Source organism: Propithecus coquereli, unplaced genomic scaffold (assembly GCF_000956105.1).
Source record: "Propithecus coquereli isolate 6110/MARCELLA unplaced genomic scaffold, Pcoq_1.0 Scaffold75, whole genome shotgun sequence".
NCBI classification, from domain to species: Eukaryota; Metazoa; Chordata; class Mammalia; order Primates; family Indriidae; genus Propithecus; species Propithecus coquereli.
In genome coordinates, this window is record NW_012153618.1 from 3,380,567 (window position 1) to 3,404,878 (window position 24,312).

General features: G+C 41.7%; 1 protein-coding gene across 1 annotated transcript in view; it reads right to left on the reverse strand.

The window, feature by feature from the left end:
- The window catches only part of CNTNAP2 (contactin associated protein-like 2), a 1,798,324-nt gene that overhangs the window by 215,965 nt on the left and 1,558,047 nt on the right, over positions 1-24,312 (reverse strand). The window contains exon 16 of the mRNA XM_012662081.1: positions 1,293-1,511. Within this exon, the coding sequence (XP_012517535.1) occupies positions 1,293-1,511 (219 nt within the window). The remainder of the gene's footprint in view (positions 1-1,292; positions 1,512-24,312) is intronic.

Below are 24,312 nucleotides of genomic sequence, written 5' to 3' on the forward strand. Positions count from 1 at the left end.
AATTTTATGATTTATAATTTGAGGGAAGGATTTGGAAAGGGCTGGGGTCCAGTTGCAAATAAATAGTATTTTATTTCAAAATCTGTGACTGTTTCATAGCCCCTGGCTGGTCCACAAGTCAGTCTCACTTTCAAAGCTCCTTAACCTTTGTTTTGTCGTTTGCCCACACTACAGAAAAGGAATAGACACCTAATTTTACTTTTCTTCTTATGACTTCCTAATGTTCTTCAAGCATCTCAACACAACTGTGAAAGACACGGTGAGGACTCTGGCCCGTGTTAAAATTAACTGACCCTCACCAAGGCTCTACTGATAAAAGCCCAGGTGGTTGGTGTTATGGGTATGAATAGAAACCAGGTCACATCTTGTATTGGTCCGAGACTTCCACAGCTGACTGAATTGATCAATTAACACCCGGAAACCCAGGGAAAGGGTCTAAGGTGATACACAGCCACCAAGTCCTTGAGACACACTTTCTTTTCATTCAACAAGTAAAAGTTGCGAATTTCCTAACATATTATTGTAATATTCTGGGAAACAAAATGTAAAATTCAAGTAGTTATAGAAACAGGCATTTATCTGAAGTAATTTTAGGCTCATCTGGAATAGGTCAGTAGCAAAAATATTTGTTAAAAAGATTGGATTTTGTGGCTGGACCCACTTCTTATACAGGTTGTTGAACTTTCTGCTCTGTTTAAGTTTCTTCTCAGTGCTGATCTCTTTCCCATGTAGAGGGATATCATGTCAGAAGAAGTCTAAATCTTTCTCTGCCTAGAACCTCAAGGATGGGTAGAGAAAGGAATGGATTTCTAGGTATCATTTCAAGCAAATCTTAACTTAGCCCATCCTTTCCCTCCCTCCCTCCTTCCCTTTCGACATCTCTCCTTTCCTCTGCTCATCACTTAAAGCAAACCTAAACTTAGAGAGCCCATTCCTTCTTTCTTCCTTCTTTCCACACAGTTACAAGTGCCCTAAATGGTCAAATAATTTTATACAATTGTAACATCATGAACCTAAAATTGTAGACATCAGAGAGACCTGACAGATGTCCAGCCTATGCTCTGACTTTATAGCTGAGGATGATGAGCTCCAGAGAGTGGAAAGCGGAACCAGATCTCGGTCTTCCTCACCCCGTTCTGTCTTGAAGGAGACTACAAGACGCCTAGACACTCGCTTTTGGAAGGATCTCTGTCAAAACTCTTCATAGGCTGGTTTTTGTTTTGTTTGTTTTTGCATTGTGAAAGTTCCTAAGACCAACAGAGGGAAATCATGATTGCCTTTTGTTTACTCACCGACAAACAGCTGGCTGTAGAGTTCCAGGCGGGTGTGACCTTCGGTAGGGGCCTTGCGGATCTGTTGGGGCAGCCGATCCACCTGTAGACTGGCCTGCTTGACATTCCTCTCTGCAGTAACCCGGTGCCACTGGTCATCGTTGAGAGGGGAGGGTGACCTCACTACAATCTCCACTGGCCCGTTTCCGACATCAAATGAAAAGGATACTTCTGTGGCAGCTGGAGGAGCATAAAGCATAAAAGATACATGAATATTTTTCTCCAGATACCAAATAGCATTGCATTCTAGAGGAAAACCAAAGCATGGAGAGAAAAAGCCAGTCTCTTGCTACAAAGGTCCATGGCAAAATCATTTGAGGAAGGATAAAACATCAATCCATTATTAACCATTAATAACCAAGGGCAGGAAAATGAATTTGTACTGGAAGCCTATGTGCCAGGTATACATTTATGTCCTTACTTATTCTTGAGAAGCCTTCCAAGAAGTTATCATCACTGACCATGTCCAGATAAGGAAACTGAAATATAGTGAAGTTAGCGCATGTTGAGTGTTTTAGATTTAGTGAGTCAGTGGAGTCCGGATCTGAACCCAGGTTTGTCAGATTTCAGAGCCTGAGATCTTTTATTCCACACAAAACTTACCACTTCAGTGGCTTGTCAGGCCGTGATTTGCAGTCACCTGGAGAGCTTTTGGAAACACCTGTGTCCAGAGATTCTGACTCAGTTGGTCTAGAGTAGGCACAGGTATTTTTCAAATGCTCCCCAGGAAAAACTAATATGTAGCTAGGGTGGAGAGCTACTGCTTTGGGGGAATTTACTAAACTTTATTTCATTAATCTTTGTAGTCCCTTTTGAAAGTTAGGGACCTATAAATTGTTGAGGCAACGAAGGTGACCTACATCTTTTTTGGACCACTTGTGGCTGTCCAAAAGGTAGCACAACAGTCCTGCAAAATAATCCCCTTCCTGCATCAGATGTTGTAAACCTTGGTTATTCCCCATCTGGGATGCTGGATCCTTCCCATAACCTACCCCACAGCAATGACCACAAATCACTCATTTTCAGAGATTTCCTCCAAATCAACCTCCTTCTGCAATAAATCACCTCTCCACAATAGGCAAATGGATTCGGTGGTTGCTTTGTTAACTTTAGTTATAAGCTGCTTTCTGATTTCGCATTTTTAAGTTCCTCAGTGACCACCTAGGACTTTACAAACGAGTTTTTTAAATGTACATTTGTCTGGTGATTGGCAGCAGAGGCAGCTTCCTGCTGGAGCAGCACAGGCGTCTTGAGCTCCCTTAGGCTCAGCGAATTCCTTTTGACATTAAAGACGTGGCACACCAGTGAATTTCCTAACTTCACTTATAAAGATATTCAGCCCCTCTATCCATCAATAAGCCTTCTGCCTAATCTCTAAGCACTTTAATTAAATATCTGTCATTTTTTTCCTGGGCTAACGGAAAATTCGGCTTCTTTTGGCCGGTACCATTTTGAGATGGTGTCACAAGCAATCAAACTTCTAATTTAAAAACCACAGTGGGCCAGATTCTCCCAGGATCTAGACCATTCCCTGCTTCTGTGCCAGGCCCCTCTGAGAGCCGTGTTAACTTTATTGAGCTATGGGGATATTAGACGCAGAGCTCAATTTAATCAACTTAATTGTACCAAGGAATTTTGATCCTTCATGTCATTAGAAAGGGAACTTTAATTTTAACACCTGTGGTGATTCTGCACACACACACACCAGTAAAAATCTCATCTAAATGAGGAGCTGCTGCCTCCAGGGGTCATTGTGACTGAATTTAACTTGTAGGCCTGTGACTGCCACCCAGGTTCCCGTGAACGTACGATCAGAATGCAGGTAGGTGACAATATGGCCCACAGGCTGGGTCCTTTGGCTCTGTAGCTCTGATACAGTTGATGTGGAAAATGTAGCCTTGGTTTCAGATTGAATCTTTCCTGTTCTCGTAGTGCTGTATTTCAGCAGAAGCATTTTAAAATGTAAGTTGTCAGAATAGCCAGAGAACGAGGGTTCCTGCGCTAAGTAGGAAAGATTGTTTCATTTTAAAGGCATCAACTGCCATCAAGGAAATAGAATTTAGGGATAAATTGAGTTTAACCCTAAGGTTTGACTCGCACGGGTAAACGCCGCTCTAATTTCCTCTGCGATTCTCCTTCTGCTGCGATGAGTTCTTGTCCGGGTCTTTAAACTGTCACCGTTTGGAGAAACTCTGAGTACCAGCAGTCACTAGAAAATATCCACACTTTCTCTTTGCTCGTCACAATAGATCCCCTATTTCTTCCTCTGGACCAGTCTTCTTAGCATCAATCCTTCGCTCTAGAGAGGGAAGGAAAGTCACGGGGATCAAGTAGCTCAGAGCCTCTCTCCCCAGCAGGGCCACAGCGACTGCCGGCCAGGAGCCTCCAAGAGCAGCTTCCTCCCCGGAGCCGCATTCAGGCTCTGCTCGAGAAATATTTACAAAGCCCGCACCTGGCACTTCCCTTCTGCTGCTTCCTAAGGCCTCGTGCGAGCAGGAAAGAAAGGGCTCCTTTTTCTCAGTCATTCAACGTCAGCTTCCCTGACATCGCTGAGGGACGCCTTTGAGAAATCCCATCTCCCAGTCAGACCGTGTGTTTTAAAAGCTTCTAGAGTTCAGTTTGTGGCTGATTGCTCTCGGTCTTCTGGGTGAGAGCAACTGACATTTTAAAAGAGATAATTATAGAGAGAGTCAGTGAGCGAATAAAAGGGAGGCAGCATAAAAGACACCAGAGCCGGTGACACCATCCTCACTTAATGTGTGTCACCAGTTGGGGATGGAAGCATTGCCCTGTTTCTGCCTGTGGAAAACGAGTTTACTATACACTGAAATCATTCCTATTTCCAGAAATAAGCATCTGAGAATGAGAGTTGTATGGCATGGCCCACTGGAAAGAACACTGTACCAAACATGAATGGTCGCTTTCCCACGAGAGTCAGAAACGGGGGAGGGTCTGAGATTTTACCCGACTTGCAAGCTAACCTGTCAGCTGGCCACAGCTTCGTGATGCTGGCTGAAGACATGAGACTCCTGGGTCAGGGACAAAGGACTTTTTTACTCACAACACAGCAGGTGCCATGAGCTTCATGTTCACAGTGGTTTCCCTCCCCTGGCCCCGAGTCCGCTGGGGGTGATGTGGGGCAGCCCAGGTGGGTGCCGCACATGGGCTAAGTTTGCTTCACAGCTCAGGAACCCTGGACTTAGGAAGCCCCAATAATTAAAGGAGCACTAAAAAACTTGGTCAATCTTTGCCCTGGAGCAGGACATTAACTTTATGACCCTGGTCAGGAAACAAATCTACCCTCTTTCCTGGAGGAAGACACTGTATCGTCCAAGTCTGTTAGCCATACGTGCATCCTTAAAGAAGGTAAGAACAAAGCTGTGAATGCCTCTTGCTCAGAAGACAAGCAGAAATAGGAGAGATTCACAGAGAATTTTCTCCCAGCAACTAATCACTCTCACTTCTTCCCTTGTGAGCTAACCTGATTTTGCTCAGTGATCTATGTGTTTCCGGAGTCTTATGCTTCAGGTAAGGATAGCCCTAACCTCAGCCCAGAGGATGACTCTGGATTTAACCAAGACCAAGACGGCAATTCCATGCTCCTTGCCAGTAACCCATTTAGGGTGGGATATATCATTCCCTCCTGCCAATGAGACACGACTGGAGTCTTTTGGTGGCTTTTGGGAAAAGTGTCTTAGCTCATAGGAGATATAAAGAAAATACAGTTCCTTTTGTGCCCCTTAATACTGGGTGGGAGGTTGTGGTTACTAATGTTGCTGGAACCATCTTGAAAATATCAGATATGCCAAAGAGAACAGGGAGGGCAATGAGATGAATCTGGGTTGTTGGTGACATTGTTCAACTCTTAAATTATTATTCCTGGAGCCATGTACATTAGGATTTCTTACGTGAGATCCATTATTGTTTAAGCCATTTTTTATTTCAGCTCCAAGTGTCTTAACTGACCTTGAGCATGGTTTGGGAATCAAATCAGTATATCTGAGTTCTAGTCTTAGCTTTGCTTTTTCACTTTTTGGGTCTCAGTTCACTAGTGTCTGAAGTGAGGTTTACATCTATAGTTTTCCAAGAGTTTCTGTGTCCAAAGTGTGTGTGAAACTACTGAACTAGATTACCTCTAAGGTCCTTTCAAGTTGGAATATTCTATATTCTTCCAAGAGATTCTAAGAGAAATAAAATGAAATGTAGCTAGTCTTAATGGTAGTTTTAGATATTGAATCATTACAGGGAGAAAAGAGAAATATCAAAAGACAAATACACGAGGTGGCCTGTCGGCATCAGAAAAGAGTATACATGGCAGAAATTACTGTTGAATAAAGCTGGCTCACGACTTCATCCGAGCGACTTAAAACAATGAATGGGACAAAGCCATGGACAGCTCTTGGTATTTCCAGTGCCCTCCCCTCCCCTTCAAGTATGATTTCAGTAGGTGGCGCTATCTGCTCACATTCCAATATATTAATACCATGTTTCCTCAAACAAATCACTCCAGGTTTAACGAATTGAGTGATAAATTTAACAACTGACCAGAATAGCAGCCTTTTTGTCTCTGGGTTCTTCCAGCAGGTGAGGTAACATTTAGACATCAGACCCAAAGTGTCAGCTGGAGTAGCAGAAGAAATTTGACCATTCAACACAGAAAATGTTAAGAGAAAAGACAAGGAAAGGTATATACGATATGAGAATAATGACCAGTCCAGTTAACACTGTTTCTGTTTTGATAACAATTTATGTTTTCCATTCTAAAATGACATGCAAGGAAGGATAGTTTCCAAAGGGCTCTTCTAGACAAAATCTCACTGGATTCATACAACAAAACTGGTCATTGGTAGAACAGCTATTTTAGCCTCGCTCAACAGTGGTGAGTGTTATGAGTATCTTTTCCTCTTTCCTTTCCTTGAAGGAAGGACAAAGTGTACATCATAAAAGAAAAGAATTATATAACATGAAAGGGTCATGAGAGGATGCAGAAAGGCTGAAATTAAGGTCACTGGGAATCAGAGGGATGAGGAAGAGGAGAAGGAAGTAAAGAATATATCCAAGGCCAAGTGTTCCACCTGTGCACTGGACGCCATCCCTCCTGCCTACCCAAGGACACCACTCTAACCATTCTCCCCTCTCTCCACTACGGCATTGATCATTCGTTCTCTACTGGATCGTTCCAGATAAACATGTCGAAACGTCTTTAATCTGAACCACCACCACCACTATAAAACCCTTCTCTTGCCTTTCTTTACCCCACGAGTTACCATTTCATTTCTGTGCTCCCTTTTGTTGCCACATTCTTTGAAGGAGATGCCCGTACTCTCTGTATCCATTTCTGCTGCTCCTCATCTCTCTTTAATTCCATCACATAAGGCTTTCTCTGTCACCACATTTGAAGCTGCTCCTGCCTCAGGGCCTTAGAACTTGCTGTCCCCTTTATCCAAAGAACTCTATGGTTGCTCCTTTACTTCTCTGCTCAGAAGCCATCATATTAGAAATTCCTTCCCTAATATTCTATGCCAAGTAGCAAACCCCTCCCTCAGCTGCCTTTCCCCCTTTATCCTGATTTTGTAAAAATCTACATAGCATGTATCACCATCTGGCATGACATATAGGTGCTCCTGGCCTCACTAAGGCAGAGGCATTTTCTGTTCTGTTTATTGCCCTATCCTCAGCACCTACAACAATGCCTGCCACAGAGCAGGCATCAGTTTATGAATGAACAAATGAAAGAATAAATTGGAACATCCCTAAGGAGGCCATCAATTATAGCACAGAAAAATATAATACAGAAAGAGAAGTCCCAAGGCCAACCAAATTAGATGAAATGCCATCTTGTATTTCACAAGCATCTTCCCTAACAGTACAAAGTAACTCAATGTGTATTTTCTTTCTCAATCTAGGAACATGATACATTAGTTATGTCTGTTTAAAACAAATGTTGTTAAACGTTGTTTTCAAACATATGATGCTTGAGGAATAATGGCTTGCCCAAGATAAACTCGGCAGAGAGGCAGAATTTTCTCCCTTTGCTGCATCTCTTGCTATTTTCACTCTGCTTTTAGGAACAAGGACCTTGGATCGTAATTACATTTCTCAAATTTTGGCCTACATAAAAAACTGCTAAAGTAACATGCTTAAAAGCATAGTCCGGTGCTCCTCCTACAGAGAATCTGTTTCAGCAAATTAGGGGTAGGACTTTGGACTCTGCATTTTGTTAATGTCAAGTGATTCAGATACAAGTGGTCCTAGAATCCTACTTTAAGAAACACAAGGAGTGCCAAGTTTCCTTCTAGTAGTAAGGTCCTGGGAATAGTTTGCTTCCCTGTCCTCAACAGAAAGATTTTGAAAATTGTGTAATAAAGAATTCACTCATGCTCCAAAAGAAGTCTGGCTTTTGGCCTTGGCTTTGGGAAAGTAATATCCAAACCCTTGAGATGTTCTGCCTGATAGGCGTGTCTTTGTTTGCCTGGGAACTGTGGATCACACCAGATCATCTAACAGTGTGATTTAGGTTGTGGTCTGGCCACACCAGATAGTATTTAGGGTGGGGGCTGACCATGCCAGAAAGACCAACAATGTGAGGTGTGGTAGGGGCTCTGGGTTATAGAGTTCAACCTCCTGAGAGGCTGGAAACCGAGGTCAGCCATGTGAACAACCAACCATTCCTATGTAATGGAGCCTCAACAAAGACTCTGAACACTGAGGCTCGGGGAAGCATCCCTGGTTGTCAGTACCCCATGCACATTGTCACGTACTGATTCCAGTAAAGAAATGTGTTCATGACTCCCCGGGGAGAAGATAACTAGAGGGTCAGCATCTGGTAATTTCTCTGGACTCTGTCTTCTGTGCTTCTTCCTTTATCAGATTTTCATCTGGATTCTTCCCCTATAATAACGGTAACTATGAGTCCTTATAGAAAAGTTTCAAACCTGGGGATGGGTTGGGGAACCCCCTGAACTTGCAATTGGTGTCAGAAGTGTGTGCATTCTTATGGGGACTGTGGTCTCTCTAATTTTGCAGTTGGTTCTACCTCTGCAAAAATAAAAACAATCACTTCAGTCTAGAAGAATGTGATTGAACCCAACAATGTTAAGACAAAGACTTCAGAGTATGGACTTCAACCTCTAAGCTTACCATCGCTGCCTAGATAAGGAAATTGAGGCTGTAAGACATTAAAATCCAGTAATGACTAGGTCTAGAGCTTTTGTTTTCTTAACTATATTGTGTATGGCCTTTCATATTGTAAAGGAAATTAAAAAAAATAACCTATTTTTCTTTTAGTATAGTTTTAGTTCATGAATGTAGAGATTTTTAGAACCACATATGCATATTCACACCAGAAAACTCGGTGTTAAATGCATCTGAAAATGAAAGTTGGCAAGAAGAATTTATTTGAAGTCTTTTGGAAATTCTTCAAGGAAAGGCCTGGAGCTTAAGAATCAATGTTATAAACTCATTTTAAAGTCTCTGGTATCTTGATAACCTCTTGAGTATAAGAAATATTTCTTTTTGTGTATTTTGGCCTTTAAGCTTTTTATTATGGTTAAAAAATAACTTCACAAACAAAGGCATCCACAGAGGAAAGGAAGCAAAAGGGAGATACCCTTGGCCATGCGAAAACAGAGATCTGTCTTTAAAATGCAAAGCCTTTCTAATTTTAGTTTTCTGCATGCATTTAACCACCTTCTAAGAATAACTTCTTGAATATTAATGGACCTATATGATTGAAAAGGAACAAGACAAAAATAGTTCCAAAATGATATGTAGCCTGAAACAATGCCCTGTGCCTCATGTAGGCCTTGTAGTTGGGTTTTAAATACCCTCATGTTTGGAATGAGCAGAGATGTGCACGGGGCAGAGAGTGCCTAGTTTGGAAGAAGAGATGACAGTCCCAGATGGTGACTCTGGGGATAGAGTATTTGTGATAAAAGAAAATGCAGAAGCTGCTTTAGAGAAACTGTGAAACTGGATGCCTAAGGATTCCCCAGAGATGGAGAGGAGAGCAGATTGAGGAGGGGATGGACTGAAAAGAAGCTTTTCTCTTGACCACATTCCAGTTGTGTGGCAAAGTGAGAAAACTCACTGAAGAACACGTGCGTTGGCAGAAGACCGAGGGTAATTTATGAAGTTGGTTTCAGGTGATGCCAGAGCGGGTTCACTGAGAGATGTGGCTTTGGGAAGTTCAAGGAGAAAGGATGCTGGGATTTGCAATCCAAAAGAGGTAATATAACCAGAGGCTGAAACAACCTGGACAAAAAGGTGCTGAGTGTCAACTCAGACCAAGCTGAAGCTTATAAGGAGACAACATATGAGTCAGTCTATTAATTATAACTTCGAAATGATTGGGCTATGGATGGCTGTCCTGATAGGAATACTGATAAAGAGGAAGAGCCAAAGACCAGAACTGAGGATGAAAAGATAAGGCTTTGGAAGGTGCATGCCTACTGGGGAGAGCTGTGGATAAGTCTATCAGAAGGGAAGCGGCCAAGGGGACATGTGTTTTCTGGTTACTGTGGACTGAGTTTTGACTCAGCCTGTAGGTCATATCACAGGAACAGTTTTTCTCTCTCTGTTTTGCAACAAATTGTTTCCTATATAGCGAATCCTTCCAATGCCATTTTGTATAAATTCAGACAAGATTTCTCTAATTAAAATTGAGAAGTGCCAAGTGAAGACATGTATTTTACATGCTGTGGACTCAGAATATAAAAAGAGATTGATTCTGTTTTCCATCGCAACACCAGATGCACTTAACTACAGTGCATTTGCAGTACTGGGACCATAGCGGAGAAAAAGTAAACCCATGCTTTAGCTCAACAGAGAATTTAGATGGGAATAAAGAGACATAGGAGAGGAAAGGAGAATTGCTTTCTTTCTACATAACAAGCTTTCTTAATGTGTAAAAGACTTCAAAAAAGTGCGGAGCTGATCTAAATTATTTTATTAGTTTTTCTCTAGCTAAAAGTACTTTAACTTGTTCTTTTTCTTCTACTTGGTAATGAATATTAGAAGTAAAGAATCTAAGGTGAAATATTAAAAATACAGAATCTCAAAATCTCATGGTTAAAAGTATACTAGGATAAATGCTCCACTAAAGTTACAGAAAAGTTATTAGACCCTTGAGTTCATATATTTCCACATCTGAAAAGTGACAGAAATCACTTGACAGCCTTGCTTATGGTTGTGCCAGCCCAGTTCTACTTGAACGAAGCATTCCTCTGGAAACTTATAATGTTAAATAATAATAAGGATTTCATATGGGATGCTCTTCCCTTTGTTTCTGATCATAACATCTGAAAATATAACTTTCCTGTATTTATTGCATAAATGTTTTGCCTCCCTAAAGACAGCACATATAAAACAGAGTGAGAACCCTTTTAGGACCAGTTTGTACAATGTTCAAACAACCATGTTTACTTTTTTCATGATTTAGTGAACTAACAGAACATGATTTCTCTTTAGAATAGCTCCATCGAGAGAACAGTTGCAGGTCGGGTTAAGCTAGTCGCTAGTCCTGCATCGGGATGGTTTGACATGTTCTCAACAAGGTGAACACGTGGAGACAGCCTTGGGAATAGGTTCATCCGTTAGCAGCCCTGTGCTGCTGGGCACAGCCTTGCTCAGACTTCCCAAATGTGTCTTCCACTTTCATCATTTGAGCATTCCCTGCTGCTTGATGCTGTGGTATGTGAGCGAGACTTAAAAAGCAGTAGCATACTACAGACTCAAAATACATAGCATGCTATCATGAGGTATGATGGGGAATTAGTAACAAGAAGCCAGTAAATCAGAATGTGTGAAAATCTATCTTTTAAAAATTAAGCACAATAGTAGGGATTGTTGGTTAAACAGAACACTTGGCAGCTGAGACACTGTATTTCACAATCTTTTAAAATCCACGCTCCAGTTGTTGACATAATAACCTAATTATCCCCTCCAGATGCTGATATGACCCATATAGGAGGCCAATAGATAATATAACAAACCCTAGAAAATCTCAGATAATCCTACCAGCCAATAGGAATTATTTTGTGCTTTACATTTTGTAGCTTATATTAAAAAAACAACAGTTTTTTCTTGGTTTTGTTTTCTAAATATGAAATTATAATTTTTAAATTACACACACCCACTTGAAGATTCTGATATGGGCCTTGCACTCAGCTGAAAAAAAAACTGCTGCTGCTGTTGTGAAGATTTTAAAATAATTGACATGTAAATGTGCTTCTAAAATATTGTTACATGAAAAAAGTAGGTTACAAAACAGTATGTAACATATGACTTCATTTTTGTAATAAAAATATACACAAATGCATAGAAAAATGTGTAGAATTTTTAGACAGCAAAACGGTCATTTGAATATATTGGAATATGAGATTGTAGCTGACTTTTTTGTTTTATTCTTTTTGCTTCTCTGAATTTTTCAGTCATTTGACAATAAACAAACAATATTTACATAATTTCCACTTTCTTTTGCATATTGGTGACATTATAAGCAACTCTATTTTATAATTTTAACAAGTGTTTAATCCAAGGGACTAGTTAATCAAAATGCAAAGAATAAGATTTTTGTTTAAATATAGAAAATCAGTGGGAATTTAAAATTAGATTGAAATATTCCTCTCTATTTCTTCCCTGTTTTTAGAAACTTGAGAAGATAGAGAGAGAGAGAGATATTAAACCTTACCACAAAGTAATTTTGAACAAGATGTGAATTTTTTTCCTATTAAAAATGGCTAAAACTAAGGGCATGCTATTTTGCAAAGTAAAATTCTCACAGGTATGAAGTGCCCACATGTTCTGGTGTTTAAACTAATGTATACAGGAATCGGAATGCAAGATGAGCATAATTCAGTGTTATAATTACACTTGACAGATATGCACTGTTTCTATTATTCATTGGCTCTGGTTGCACTTACCTAGAAAGGCCCTGTAGAATACTAAATATCAACCACTCTTCATGAGAAGTCATTCGGCATTCACATCAGTTCTCATCAGAGGAATCAAATTCAGAGATGCAGAAAACCAAATTTGATCATTTTAACACCATCCGCAAAGGCAAGCAAAATGAGTAATTTCCTAAAAGGCTGTGGGTCCAGCTTGCTTTCATTTGTCAAATTTTTAACACAGATATGTGGTGGGTCACTTCTTTAAAGAAAGATGTCTTTTAACTGGTCCTTGGGCTTCAGCTACATTATCTTCAATTGCTTACATGTTATATCATCTTCCTTCCCTACTTACATTTGCCTATACTATTTTCTCTCCAGAAAAATGCCTTGCTCTCATTTTTGCCTATCTTTCAGTGCAGATCAAACGAGGCATCTTCTGGAAACCTTCCTCGATTTCTTTAGGTGAGGTTAAAATTGACTCCTTTTTGTTGTCATAGTACCTGCGAGAGACCACCAGCTATTCATGAGAAGTTTATTTCCCCTTTCTAGAGTTACCCCTGCAAAGCTGCTATCCAGCCAGGAGCTGCCTTTCCTGGTCCGGTGCATCGAGATGGAGCCACAAGACTAGCTCTCACCGACAGAATGAGGGCAAAGGAATGTGTTCACTTCTGGACCAATGTGATCAAGAAGAGACAAGGCTTCCCCATCCTTCCTTTCTCTCTTGGCCAACTGGACTTAGACACTCTTCGATTCTAGAAAATGGCGGAAAAGGAGTTTGGATCTCTCACTCACAGTGTGGAAGGTCTTCACAGACCATAGCATAGCATGCATATTAGACTGCTACAGAGCTGCTGAAACCTGGAGTATTACTGTTTTCGGCAGCCAATCTTATTCCTGAAGAAGATTGTATAATATTCCTAACTCTCTTATGACCTTATCTCATTTTTCCATTTATTTGTATAATTAAAAAAAAAAGGACCAGAGGAGTTTTCTCATCAGACCACTAGAATTCTGAAGGGATAAATTGTGGTGTAATGTTTTTATTTCCAATACCCAGTGCTGTGTCAGAATGTTGTAATATTTTAAAAATATGTCAGTGGTAATATTACATTTGAATGATTTAGGGGGATTGTCTAATTCACAGATGTTTCGGAGCAAAGAGAAGTGGCTGGGTGCCATGCGGGAGCCCTTGAGATAGGTAAATGCTCCTGTGACTATCAGAACCACCACCTGTACTAACTCACCAGACTGAGGTGCCAACAAAAGCACTTGCTGATTCATAAAGGAACTGTGCTTTGAATATCATAAAGGCAAATAATAACTTTCCCTGTTGAGAAGTATGTCACAGGCAAGCTTGACATTCGGAAATATGGCAAGCGATTCCCTTTGTTCTTCAACATCTCTACTCTACATCTAATAGCCCACGGAATCCAGGCCCCAGACCTCAAGCTCCCCCGAAACAACATATAAAAACACCAACACTTATAAACAACAACAACAAAGATCTTTATGGTCAGCTATGGAATGTGCATGCCATATACAGTGTTGTGACTACAGGAAAATACATTCTAGGTTCTGAAGCTCAGAAATTTCTAGAACAGTCCCCTTGTAAATCAGGAAGGACTTAAACTAGAAAATTTAAAAAAATGGTAAAACAGAAATAGACAGAAATAGAAACAAGTCTTCTTCAAGCATTTAAGAAGAATGTATTTTAGCTGTGACTCTCGTCCTGTGTAAGATTTCATATAAGCACTTCTTTTCTCTTTGAGATTCCTATCTTGATTGCTATTAAAATTATCTTGTAATCTCAGCAAAACGTGTCTCTAAAAAGATAGTTCCCTGATTTTTTTCATTTCTAAAAATCTGTTTTGCGAAGCTTTCCAGTTGACATCCAGTTGGCCAATTTTTTTTTTTTTTTTTTTTTTGAGACAGAGTCTCACTGTGTTGCCTGGGCTAGAGTGCCGTGGCATCATCCTACCTCACAGCAACCTCAAACTCCTGGGCTCAAGTGATCCTTCTGCCTCAGCCTCCCGAGTAGCTGGGACTACAGGCATGTGCCACCCTGCCCGGCTAATTTTTCCTATATATTTTTAGTTGTCCAGATAATTTCTTTCTATTTTTTTTAGTAGAGACGGGGTCTCGCTCTTGCTCAGGCTGGTCTCGAACTCCTGAACTCAAACAATCCGCCCGCCTCGGCCTCCCAGAGTGCTAGGATTACAGGCATGAGCCACCATGCCCGGCCTAGTTGGCCAATTTTTTATATGGTTTTAATTTAGCTGTTTGAGGGCTTATAAAAATCTAGCATTGTTGTACTTTCAGTTTTCTTTGGCTCTTTAAGATGGTCCTTGGTTTTGAGCTATTTCAAGTAATTTACCCCAGTCACTCACTGTATTTAAATGAAGCACTACTCCCTGATTTATCGTATCTTCTTTTTTAAACCAGCTTTGCATTAATTGGTCCCAAGTGTCATCCTTAGTTGAATCAATTCTCCGGCATTAGTAACACACACTAACTGACTGTGGCACCAACTCTTTTCCTGAAGTGTTTGTTTTTATAAAAATATCCAGCCTGTCAGGACACTGTTAGCTACTAGAATGGCAGATGGAGGGTTTCTAACTTTATTATAATTCAAACTTCATATATATGTTCTACTTTTCTCACCGATCCGTGTGTTTATTGTTGAGCAATAATAGCATACTCTTTCTTCCATTTTTTTCTCAGAACGTGTGAATTCAAGCTTCTTTGATTCCTTCACCTCTTAGAAGGCCTGTTGTCTTCCAGCTGGCCAGAGGCTGGCCAATTCTAGTCGTTGGTCTTTGTGACACTTTAACATGTCCTCTTTTTGAAGAGAAAGATTTTGTGACCTTCCACATACAATAAATATTCAGAAAACATTAGACTCAGAGAATGAGATAGAAGGAAAATGACATCAGAAAAAATATCTCTATGAAACTTCAGCATTTCTCTATAGTAGTGACACACAACGTACACCCTATTCAGACAAACACTCTGAGAAGATGCTCATTAAAAGGACGCCTAACGGTCTTGTAAAAATTTTGGTAGTTTAGGAAAATGAAGACTTCTGCCCTTTATGTTTAATATTTTAAATCAAGATGCAGCAAAAAAATATCTTTTGTGTGGATAGGATTTCAATGAGGGGCAGACAGTTCCAGAACAGGCAAAGATGCAGTGAGCCTCAGGGAAGTGTGGGTGGTGTCCAGGGAGTGCTAATAGCCGGAAGTGGCTCAAATCCAGGTACAGGGTGCTGGTGGGTGAGGGCTAAAGTTTATATGGAGTGGGAAGAAGAAGACTGACAAATTAGGTTAAAGCCTTGCATCACTTATCAAGCTGAAGTGTTTGTTTTATAAGGCGTTAGGAAGCCATGATGGTCTGTAAGCAAAGGAGCAACAGGACCGGATCTGTAGAAATGTGGCCTCAGTGGGAGGGCACGGGTCAGGAGAGAGGGCCTGGAGTGAGGAAGACAAATTACGAGCCTGTTTGAATCAAGAATCCAGGGATTCCAACCAGCAAAGCTATCATGGGAGACCAAGAGAGACGTCTGACTGAAAAGATTCCATTACCTTTGCATCTGTGTTCCATCAGCCTTTCTGCAGCTAGCTGGAATCGATGCTTTCCCTGGGATTGTTTCGGGGTGATGACTTATAGGAAGAATAGCATTTCTCTACATTAAAGATACGGTGTTCTATCAGGATAAACAGTCTATAAGTATGGGGAGGTTGGTGAAACATTAAATATGACTTTGAGTTTTCTAATCTGGATAATAAAGAAGATGGTGATGACATGAAATAAGTGGGGAGCACAGGAAAGGGCTTTTGGGTGAAGATGATGGATTTCAGTTTCGATATGTTGAGCTTGAGGTACCCATGGGCCTTTCTCATGGATCCTTAATTAGCATTTATCATTAGGTGTCAATCATTTCAGGAACTCTTCTGATTACCTTTGGTTTAGCATGCACGCCGACTGAAATTATTTAAAGCAGACATCATTTGTTCTGGTATAACCCTCCCGTCATCATCCTGAGGAGAACTGAGAGCTGCTGCACAGAAGGTTAAGGTGCTGCTGGGTTGTGTGTTCACTTAGGCTGGGAGGTGGCAAAGCACTCTCGACACCGATGGGCTCTGACAGGTCTATAGAGCTGCCAGTGCTGGAAGACACCTTAAAGACAATCCCATTCAACCTTCTTGGTTTCCAAGTGAACGTGATGAAGTCTACAGGGGTTCAGGGCCGTGTCTTGGGTTAGTCAGCTTAGAATCCCAGTCTCTATCTCTCTTCCTGAAAAAGCAGGTGTTTTATAAACTTTTTTGTCATTCAAGATTTTCTCACAGCAGAGTTCTTTTTCTATTTTTTTCATTTAAATGCAATGTACATACAGTAAAATGTGCAAATCTTAAGTGTACAGCTGGATAAAGTTTTATATATCAAATCATTCCTTGGATCAAGATAAGAATTATTTCACCAGCCCAGAAAGTTCCTTTGTGCACTGTCCTGGTCAATACCCACTATCCCCAGGGGTAGTCACTATTCTGACTTCTGTTACTATCTCTGTAGATTACTTTGCCTTATTCTTGAACATCACATAAAAGCAATCAGTATATTCTGTAATGCGTGTACAATGTAAGGTCTTGGAGGGAATCCTCCCTTTTGACATTAACTTTCTTTTTATTGTCCTAAAATGCCTTTAATTTGACTATGTAAATAAGCTGGAGTTTAACAAGGAGATTCTAAGGACACCAGGCCTGTAGTGAGGTCTTGGGGAGCTTATGCCTGATGTCCAGAGCAGAAGTTGAATCCCAGAGAAGGGACAAGCGTTTCTTTGGGTGTGACTGGAAGTATCCTGCCCTTGGGTACTCAGGGTCCAGGAGCTGAGCCAGCACAAAGGAACTATTACCAAGAAAGTGGTTATAACTTCACGCGGAAGAATCTCTACGTGTACCAGGAAGTACAAGCAGAGTGGGCTCACTATCTCCGTGAGGGAGAAGAAAGGAAGGGCTGAGTGACAGGGGTTACATAGCACCCATAACAACCACCGTGTGACAGGGCTGACCAGGTGGCCTGGGTGGCCTTCCGAAGTCACCTCTGCAGTGTTAGGAAAGAAAGGCAGGACCATAAACTTTGTAGAGGGAGGAGGTCACTTTGTCCGGCCAACTTAGGAGGGATTCATGACCACTTCTGGAAATTTCCAGAGCAGCAGACATGGGTGGACCAGTAAACTCTAAGGTAATTTGGGAAATTTTTCATATTCATAGGACATCCTATCCTAAAGTCCATCCTTATAACCCTGAGGGACTTATGCCACATGTTCAAATGACTGTCCCTTCAGTGGAATTGGCAAAGAAAACTAGATAAATTTAATCCAAATTTATTTATCAATTATTTAGGTATCTTTTAATATTTAACAAAATGCAAACAGCTGATATATTAAATAGCTCTAATATAGCACAGATTTCAGCTTTAGTTTATATTTCCAAACTTTTAGTGTCTATAATGCAAATGGAAAATTTAAATCAGGATGTTAGAGAAATTTTTAAAAAAATCATAAGTGGTTGCTATTAAATATTCAGGTATTTAAATTTTTTTGAGGGAGTAATTTTTTTTTTCTTATGTATAGTAATGACCAAGTCAGAATCATTCTTTAGATCTCAAATCTTGAATACAAACTGAAACCATAGTTAGACTTGCAAAGTAGTGGAAACACTAAAATTCTTCCTAAATCCATGCCGATAACCTAAATTGGCTTGGATAATTAAAAAGAAAAAAATCTAGGTGTTAATACCTGATTTGTATTAATAAAAACTCACAATATTAAACAAAAAAACCACCCTAAATAACACCCCAATGGCACGACAGCCCAGTTACGTGGGATTAGACATTCCTCATGTCTGCAACGGTGAAGTTCTTTTAATATAAAATGTTGTTCCAATTCTGAAATGGTGGAAGATAAATTGCCTTTAGTTTACTTCTTCTGATTCATCAGTTTCTATATATTGCAGAACATTCTCTTCTGTGACTTTCTTGAGTATGCATATCGCAGAAGGCTACATCTTGGAAATGAAAGTTTTTCCTTAATACTCTTTCCTAAGATTAGTAGGACATTAGACTGCTGCCTCCACATTTTTGCAGAGATATGCTTGCTAAATGCAAATATTTTCTCCGAGTCATCCGATACCTGAAAAAGCTCAAAGCTGGTCAACGTGGAAGGTTACGCTGAAGTAGTACAACAGTGTCTGGTTGCTTTTCCTGAACGTTTGCAACTCAGTGAGCATTCCCTTCAAGAATTTTCCCCCCAAAATCCCCTTCACAAATTTTCTCTAAAATCTCTTTTAAATTGTTAAACAAAAATAAAAGCTTCATGGTCACTATTTATCATTAAACACTTTCAAACACTTCCTTCTTCTGGTTGCAGTCCACCTTGTGGGAACCTAAACACGGTCCTCCGCGTTGTGACCCCTTTCCCAGCGGTGCATACTGCGGGGCCGCGGTGGAGGGGGGCAGCTGGCCTAACCCCCTTCCTCAGCACTTCTGCCACTCTACGGCACAATCTTCATTCGGCAACGCGTCCTCCAGTGACACACCCTCTCCTCCTCCTTTTCGCTGTCACGGTCTGAACCGCAGGACGGTAATGCCAGATCACAGGCTCCCTGTCCACTCCGTCCCTTGTCATCACCAGTAACGACCTCAAAAGGGATGTGATTGACCAGCCTCTCAGCGTCCTGAATTGCTCCCCAGCCTTTTCACACAACCTAGAAAATTACTCTTGAATGGCCAGCGCTGTGTATCTTAGCTCTTCTCACCACCTACACTGCTTTCTCGTGAAGTCTTGAATTCCAAGATTCACCAGCCATGATCCATCCTTCTACCCTTCAGTGTATTAATATTCCTCCTCGTCTTCGTCTTGATCACCAGCCCTCAGCGGTGCTGGGCTCCTTCCCCTCCACATTTCCCAGGGCTCTGCATGCGGACCAGCACATCGGTCGTTCATTTCCCTCGTTCAACACCTGCTTATTCAGCACCTGCCATGCGTCAGGCATGGCGGTGGTCTCGGAGAAATGACGATAAATAGCGTTCCATACCCCTGGCAGCACAGCTGTGTGACAGACCTACACCTTTCCAAGATGTCCATGCCATCTACGACTCCGCTCTTGCATTAGACTGTGTGTGCCTCTGGAATGGGGCCGTGTCTCATTCTTCTTACGTTCCCTTTTGGCACACGCAGTAGGTACTCAATAAATATTGGTTGCAAGTTCAGATCACCATATATTGAGAATCAGATCTGAGATCTGCCTAAAAGTCTCCACTACTGTGTCACATGACACGCTCCAGTAATGCCACATGCTTGCAGTTCCCTGAACACCATCATGTTCCCATCCCTATGCTTTTGTTTGCACTGTCCCCTCCTCCTAGAACTCTTTCCCCTACTCTTTCATCCAGCGAACTACTGTGCCTGTTTTTTCTGACCCAGCTGCAGTACCACCTCCTCTCCCTCTTCCCTCCAGGGTAGGTTGTGTACCTCTCCTCTGAATGTTGCTACTATCTTAGGCCTATCATTATAATTTACTTGTATTTAACACTCCAAAGCACCATATCTGGAACCAGCGGTGTAACCTCCATGCCTCCGTTTCCTTATCTGTAAAATGCGGAAATAAAACTTCTTGTAAAACCCAAAAATGTTAATACCCATCAGAGCTTTAAAAAAGTGCCAGGCACTTAGAAATCTCTCAGTAAAATGATGTGTCTATATAGTCATGAGTGTGTTTGTCTCTATCACTAAACGAGGGCATCAGGGTCTCTTGTCTTCACCTTAGAGTCTCTGGCATCTCCCCCAGCACCTCTGACGTGACAGGTGCTCAGTAAGTGGTGGCCTGATGCTGGGACCAGGGTTATGGTCGTCATCTTGGTCAGAGACGAGATCTAGAGAAGTCAAGCTAATTTCTCTGGGGTAACTCTGAACAATTAAACTGACATATCCATGGTTGCTAGTGACGAAGGCAGGTTTAGAGTCTGGGTTTTCTGATATCTGCCCCAATACATTTTTTAAAAAAATAATATGTCTTTGCGATCTCAAAAATACTAATAAACAAACAAACAACAACAACATCATTTTGGTTTGGAGAAGGACTTCCTAGTCAATGGCTTATGCTCCCCTTACTTTGAGGTGTCCCCCTAGCCCTTTCAGTGTTGTGACGCTGGGTCGCCCTCATTCCCTCCTCCTTGGGGACCTCACTCCTTCATCTAGTCTTTTTATCTCCTGTATCTCAGAATTTTTCCCCTTTATATAGATGCACGCTCAAGTCTCTACCATCTTAAAACTACAAGAACAATAAACATATCCAATTCCACTCACCCCAGTGACCACCCTATTTTTGACAGTGACCTCTACATGTTCAAAGTGATGGTGACTTTATGTCCTTGTTTCAGTGACCTTTCAGCAGTACCTAACGCTCTTTTTTTCTTCTTGAAATTCCTTTGCCATTTGGTCTCTAAGATACCAATGTCTTCCTGTTTCTCTGTTAGTCTTTTCTCTGTTAGTCTTCTATAAGCTAATTTTCCATCTTCTATTCCGTGACTGTGGTTTTTCTCTCTTGACATCTTGTTTCCTTTCTCCATGCATTTGTTTTGGGTGACGTCATCCATGCTGAAGGTGCCGAAGGCTTATTTCCTGATGGTTCTCTAAGTGATGGTGACTCCTAACCTGCATTTCTGACTCAGACCTCTCTGTTGGGCTCCAGACGTGCACAGTTGGCATCCTCCAGATATGTCCACTTGGTAATACTCCCACAGCTCGCAGGTGCTCGAACTCAAAACGTCCAAAATGTAGTTTGTATTTTGCCCTCCAGTGTCAAACTTCTTTATGAAAGTTGCCCACCTTCATGACCAGAAACCTCAGCTTCATTCTAGGATTTTCCCTTCCACATAATCCTCGTGATTATTCTGTTACACATCTGTGGAGTTTGTCTCTCAAGTATCTTTCATATCTATAACCCTTCATTACTGACTTCCTCTCCTTCCGTTCATTTTGCTGCTATCTGAACACAGGCCCCACTGCTTCTCGTCTGGCCTCTGGTCTTTTCTCTGTGAATGCAAACCCGATCATGTCACGCCCCGGCTTGCCATAACTTTCAGGGTCGAGTCCGGCCAGCTGCTTCCCCACGCGGAGTGCACCGGTCCTCGGCCCTGCCGGCCTCGCTGCACCTGTTCCCACCTGGGTCCTTCAGTTCAGCCCCCGCACCCTGGCTCGTTTGGTGTGATCCTGAAACGTCCTTCCTTTCCTGATTTCTGTTCTTCCCCCACCTTCTCCACCTTACTGGCTCCTGCTCATCTGTCAAAATTTAATGAAAGCATTCCACTCCCTGGGAAGCGCTCCTTGTCACTCCGGTCAGGTTTAGATATTCCCCTCGGCGCTCTCAGCCACTTTCTGGATGTCTGCTCTGGGAGGCCGTGTGCTTTAACGTTAACAGCAACGACTCTGGGACACACACGGAATGTCTGGGGTCAAACACCAGCTCTGCCACTTCCTAGCGGTGTGACCTTGGCCAGGCAACCTATTTACCCCCTGCCTCAGTTTCCTCATTTGTCAAATGGTGATGTGAATGGTGTACCCACTTCAGAGGGTGGTTAGGAGAATAAGTGAGAAGATGCCTGTAGAATGCCTGGGACAAGGCCTGAGACGTGACCAGTCTGCATGAAGCTGAGCTATTTTCATTATTATCATAAGTACGGACTTACTCGCCTGCTTTGCACAGCAAGCAGACCCATCTCTGAGGGGAAGGAATCACGCTTGGCCTGGCTGTGCTCCCTCAGCACCTAGCACGGCACCTGGGACAGAGCAGATCCTCGATAGATACTCACTGAATGGATGAATAAATAGGAACAGGAGTAATCCTAGCACTTTGGGAGGCCGAGGTGGGCGGATTGTTTGAGCTCAGGAGTTCGAAACCAGCCTGAGCAAGAGCGAGACCCCGTCTCTACTAAAAATAGAAAGAAATTGATCGGACAACTAAAAATATATAGAAAAAATTAGCCGGGCATGGTGGCGCATGCCTGTAGTCCCAGCTACTCGGGAGGCTGAGGCAGAAGGATTGCTTGAGCCCAGGAGTTTGAGGTTGCTGTGAGCTAGGCTGACGCCATGGCACTCTAGCCTGGGCAACAGAGTGAGACTCTGTCTCAAAAAAAAAAAAAAAAAAAAAGGAACAGGAAATACATGAAATGCAGTCAAAATTTTTACCACTAAAGATGCTAAGAAGGTCGCCCTAATTTTATCTGTGTGTTTTTCTGCTTGTGCATAGGATGTTGATGGCATCTCATTAACTTAATGTACAGCAACTCACTGTTCTCTGAGTCAAGAATCTTCCATCCTGATGGAAGAGCACGATGTAATTAATTAACAGAACTGTTGTTCTGGAAAGCAATCCGCAGGCACGGACTGGGACAAAATTCTTCTGAGACACGTTCAGAGAAACAAAATGTGAATTCCTATCAGAAAGGGATCAGAAAGCCCAGCAAGCTAAAGGGGAAAAAAGGAGAGACAGTTTTAGAAAGTTTGACTTCAGAACCACCTTTCCTGAGTCCCCTCTGGTCGCCAGCACTGCTGTGAAGACATCGGGTTTGCACAGTGACTCGTCTGCACGGGAGAAGCGGGCCTGAGAGAACTCTCTCCCCATGGCCCCAGGAATCCTGACAGCAAAGAGTCTGAAAAATCGTCATCAATGAGGCGGCAGCAAGCCTCAATCTTGGCCATTTTTCCTCCATGTTCTTCATGAAAGCACTGCTTCTTGTTTACTTTGAAGTTTTTCTGAAATACAGAAATCTGCCTCCCCTCTCCATAAAAGGCGCCTTTGAACCTCAACGGAGATGTTATATAATGCTGGGCATCTGCTAGCTGCCATTCAGGGGATCTTAAAAAGGTACTTCCGCCCTTCGTGGTTATTAGCAGGTCTGGGGGACTCCGAGCAGAGATCACCCTCAAATGTGCACCCGGAATATTTCACATGTCCTTCCCAAAGTAAACTAAATGCCAAAAAGAAGTAAGCTAGATGACAAAATGAGGCTATAATTCACCCTCTGCCACACAGTTTTTATGTTGTGGAAATACTTGGAAAACTTTGAAAACATCTCTGAAGATTTTTCATAATTAGAAATTAATGAAATTATTTGATACAAGTGCTGAGTAGAGACACCTGCTATTTCTATGCTTGGTTTGTTTTCTTTGCCACTCAGGCATAGCTTTACAAAACATGAGGATATAAAACAAAGACAGGAGAATCCAAGCAATTTTATAGAACCTTATAGAATTACTTAACTATGGAATTGTCAAATTTTTTTTGGCCGCAAAATATTTCTAAAATGTGATCCAACTAATGTAGAAGTCAAGAGTTTGATTCAATTAATTTTAACTGAGGGAAGTGAAAACCCCTTTGTAATAACTCCAGTCCATAATTCAGTAAAGAGAGGGTTTTAATTAATTAATTTTCATTCTAGGGCCAGAATATCCTCAGTCTCTCTTTCAATCAGACCTGTCTCAGATCAGATCTGCAATGAATGTCCTCGGGAAAAGGATAGTTACAATAACCACTAGGCACTGAGGTAAATGTTTACATTTATCTACGTTCTATCATCATAACAACTCCACGAATTAACCTTCCCATTTTATAGATCAGGAAATTAGAATTCAAAGAGATTAAGCAATTTGCCTGAGGATTTGGATTTGAACCTGAGAATGCTAAATCCAAAGTCTGTGCACTTTCCGACATATCACTGTCTGCCATTTCTTTAGAAAAAGAATCCAATAGAATTTCAGCAGAAATGGTTAAGGGATTTGGGCTCACTCCCAGTACCATAAGCACTCAGATAAAAGGAGACTTGCCCCCAGCCAGCCTCCCCTTGAAACACTAGGCAGAGGCTGAGCCTTTGCGGAGGGACACAGGGTACAGGCTGGTCTCCCCTTCCCAGCTGAGTCTGTGGTTTCACTGACTCTGGCTTTGTTTCAACTGCAGGCGAATCTGGCTTTTGCAAATATTCACCTAACCTGGAAGTCTGTGAATTGCAAATTCCTAAAGCCGCATTTAGGCCCC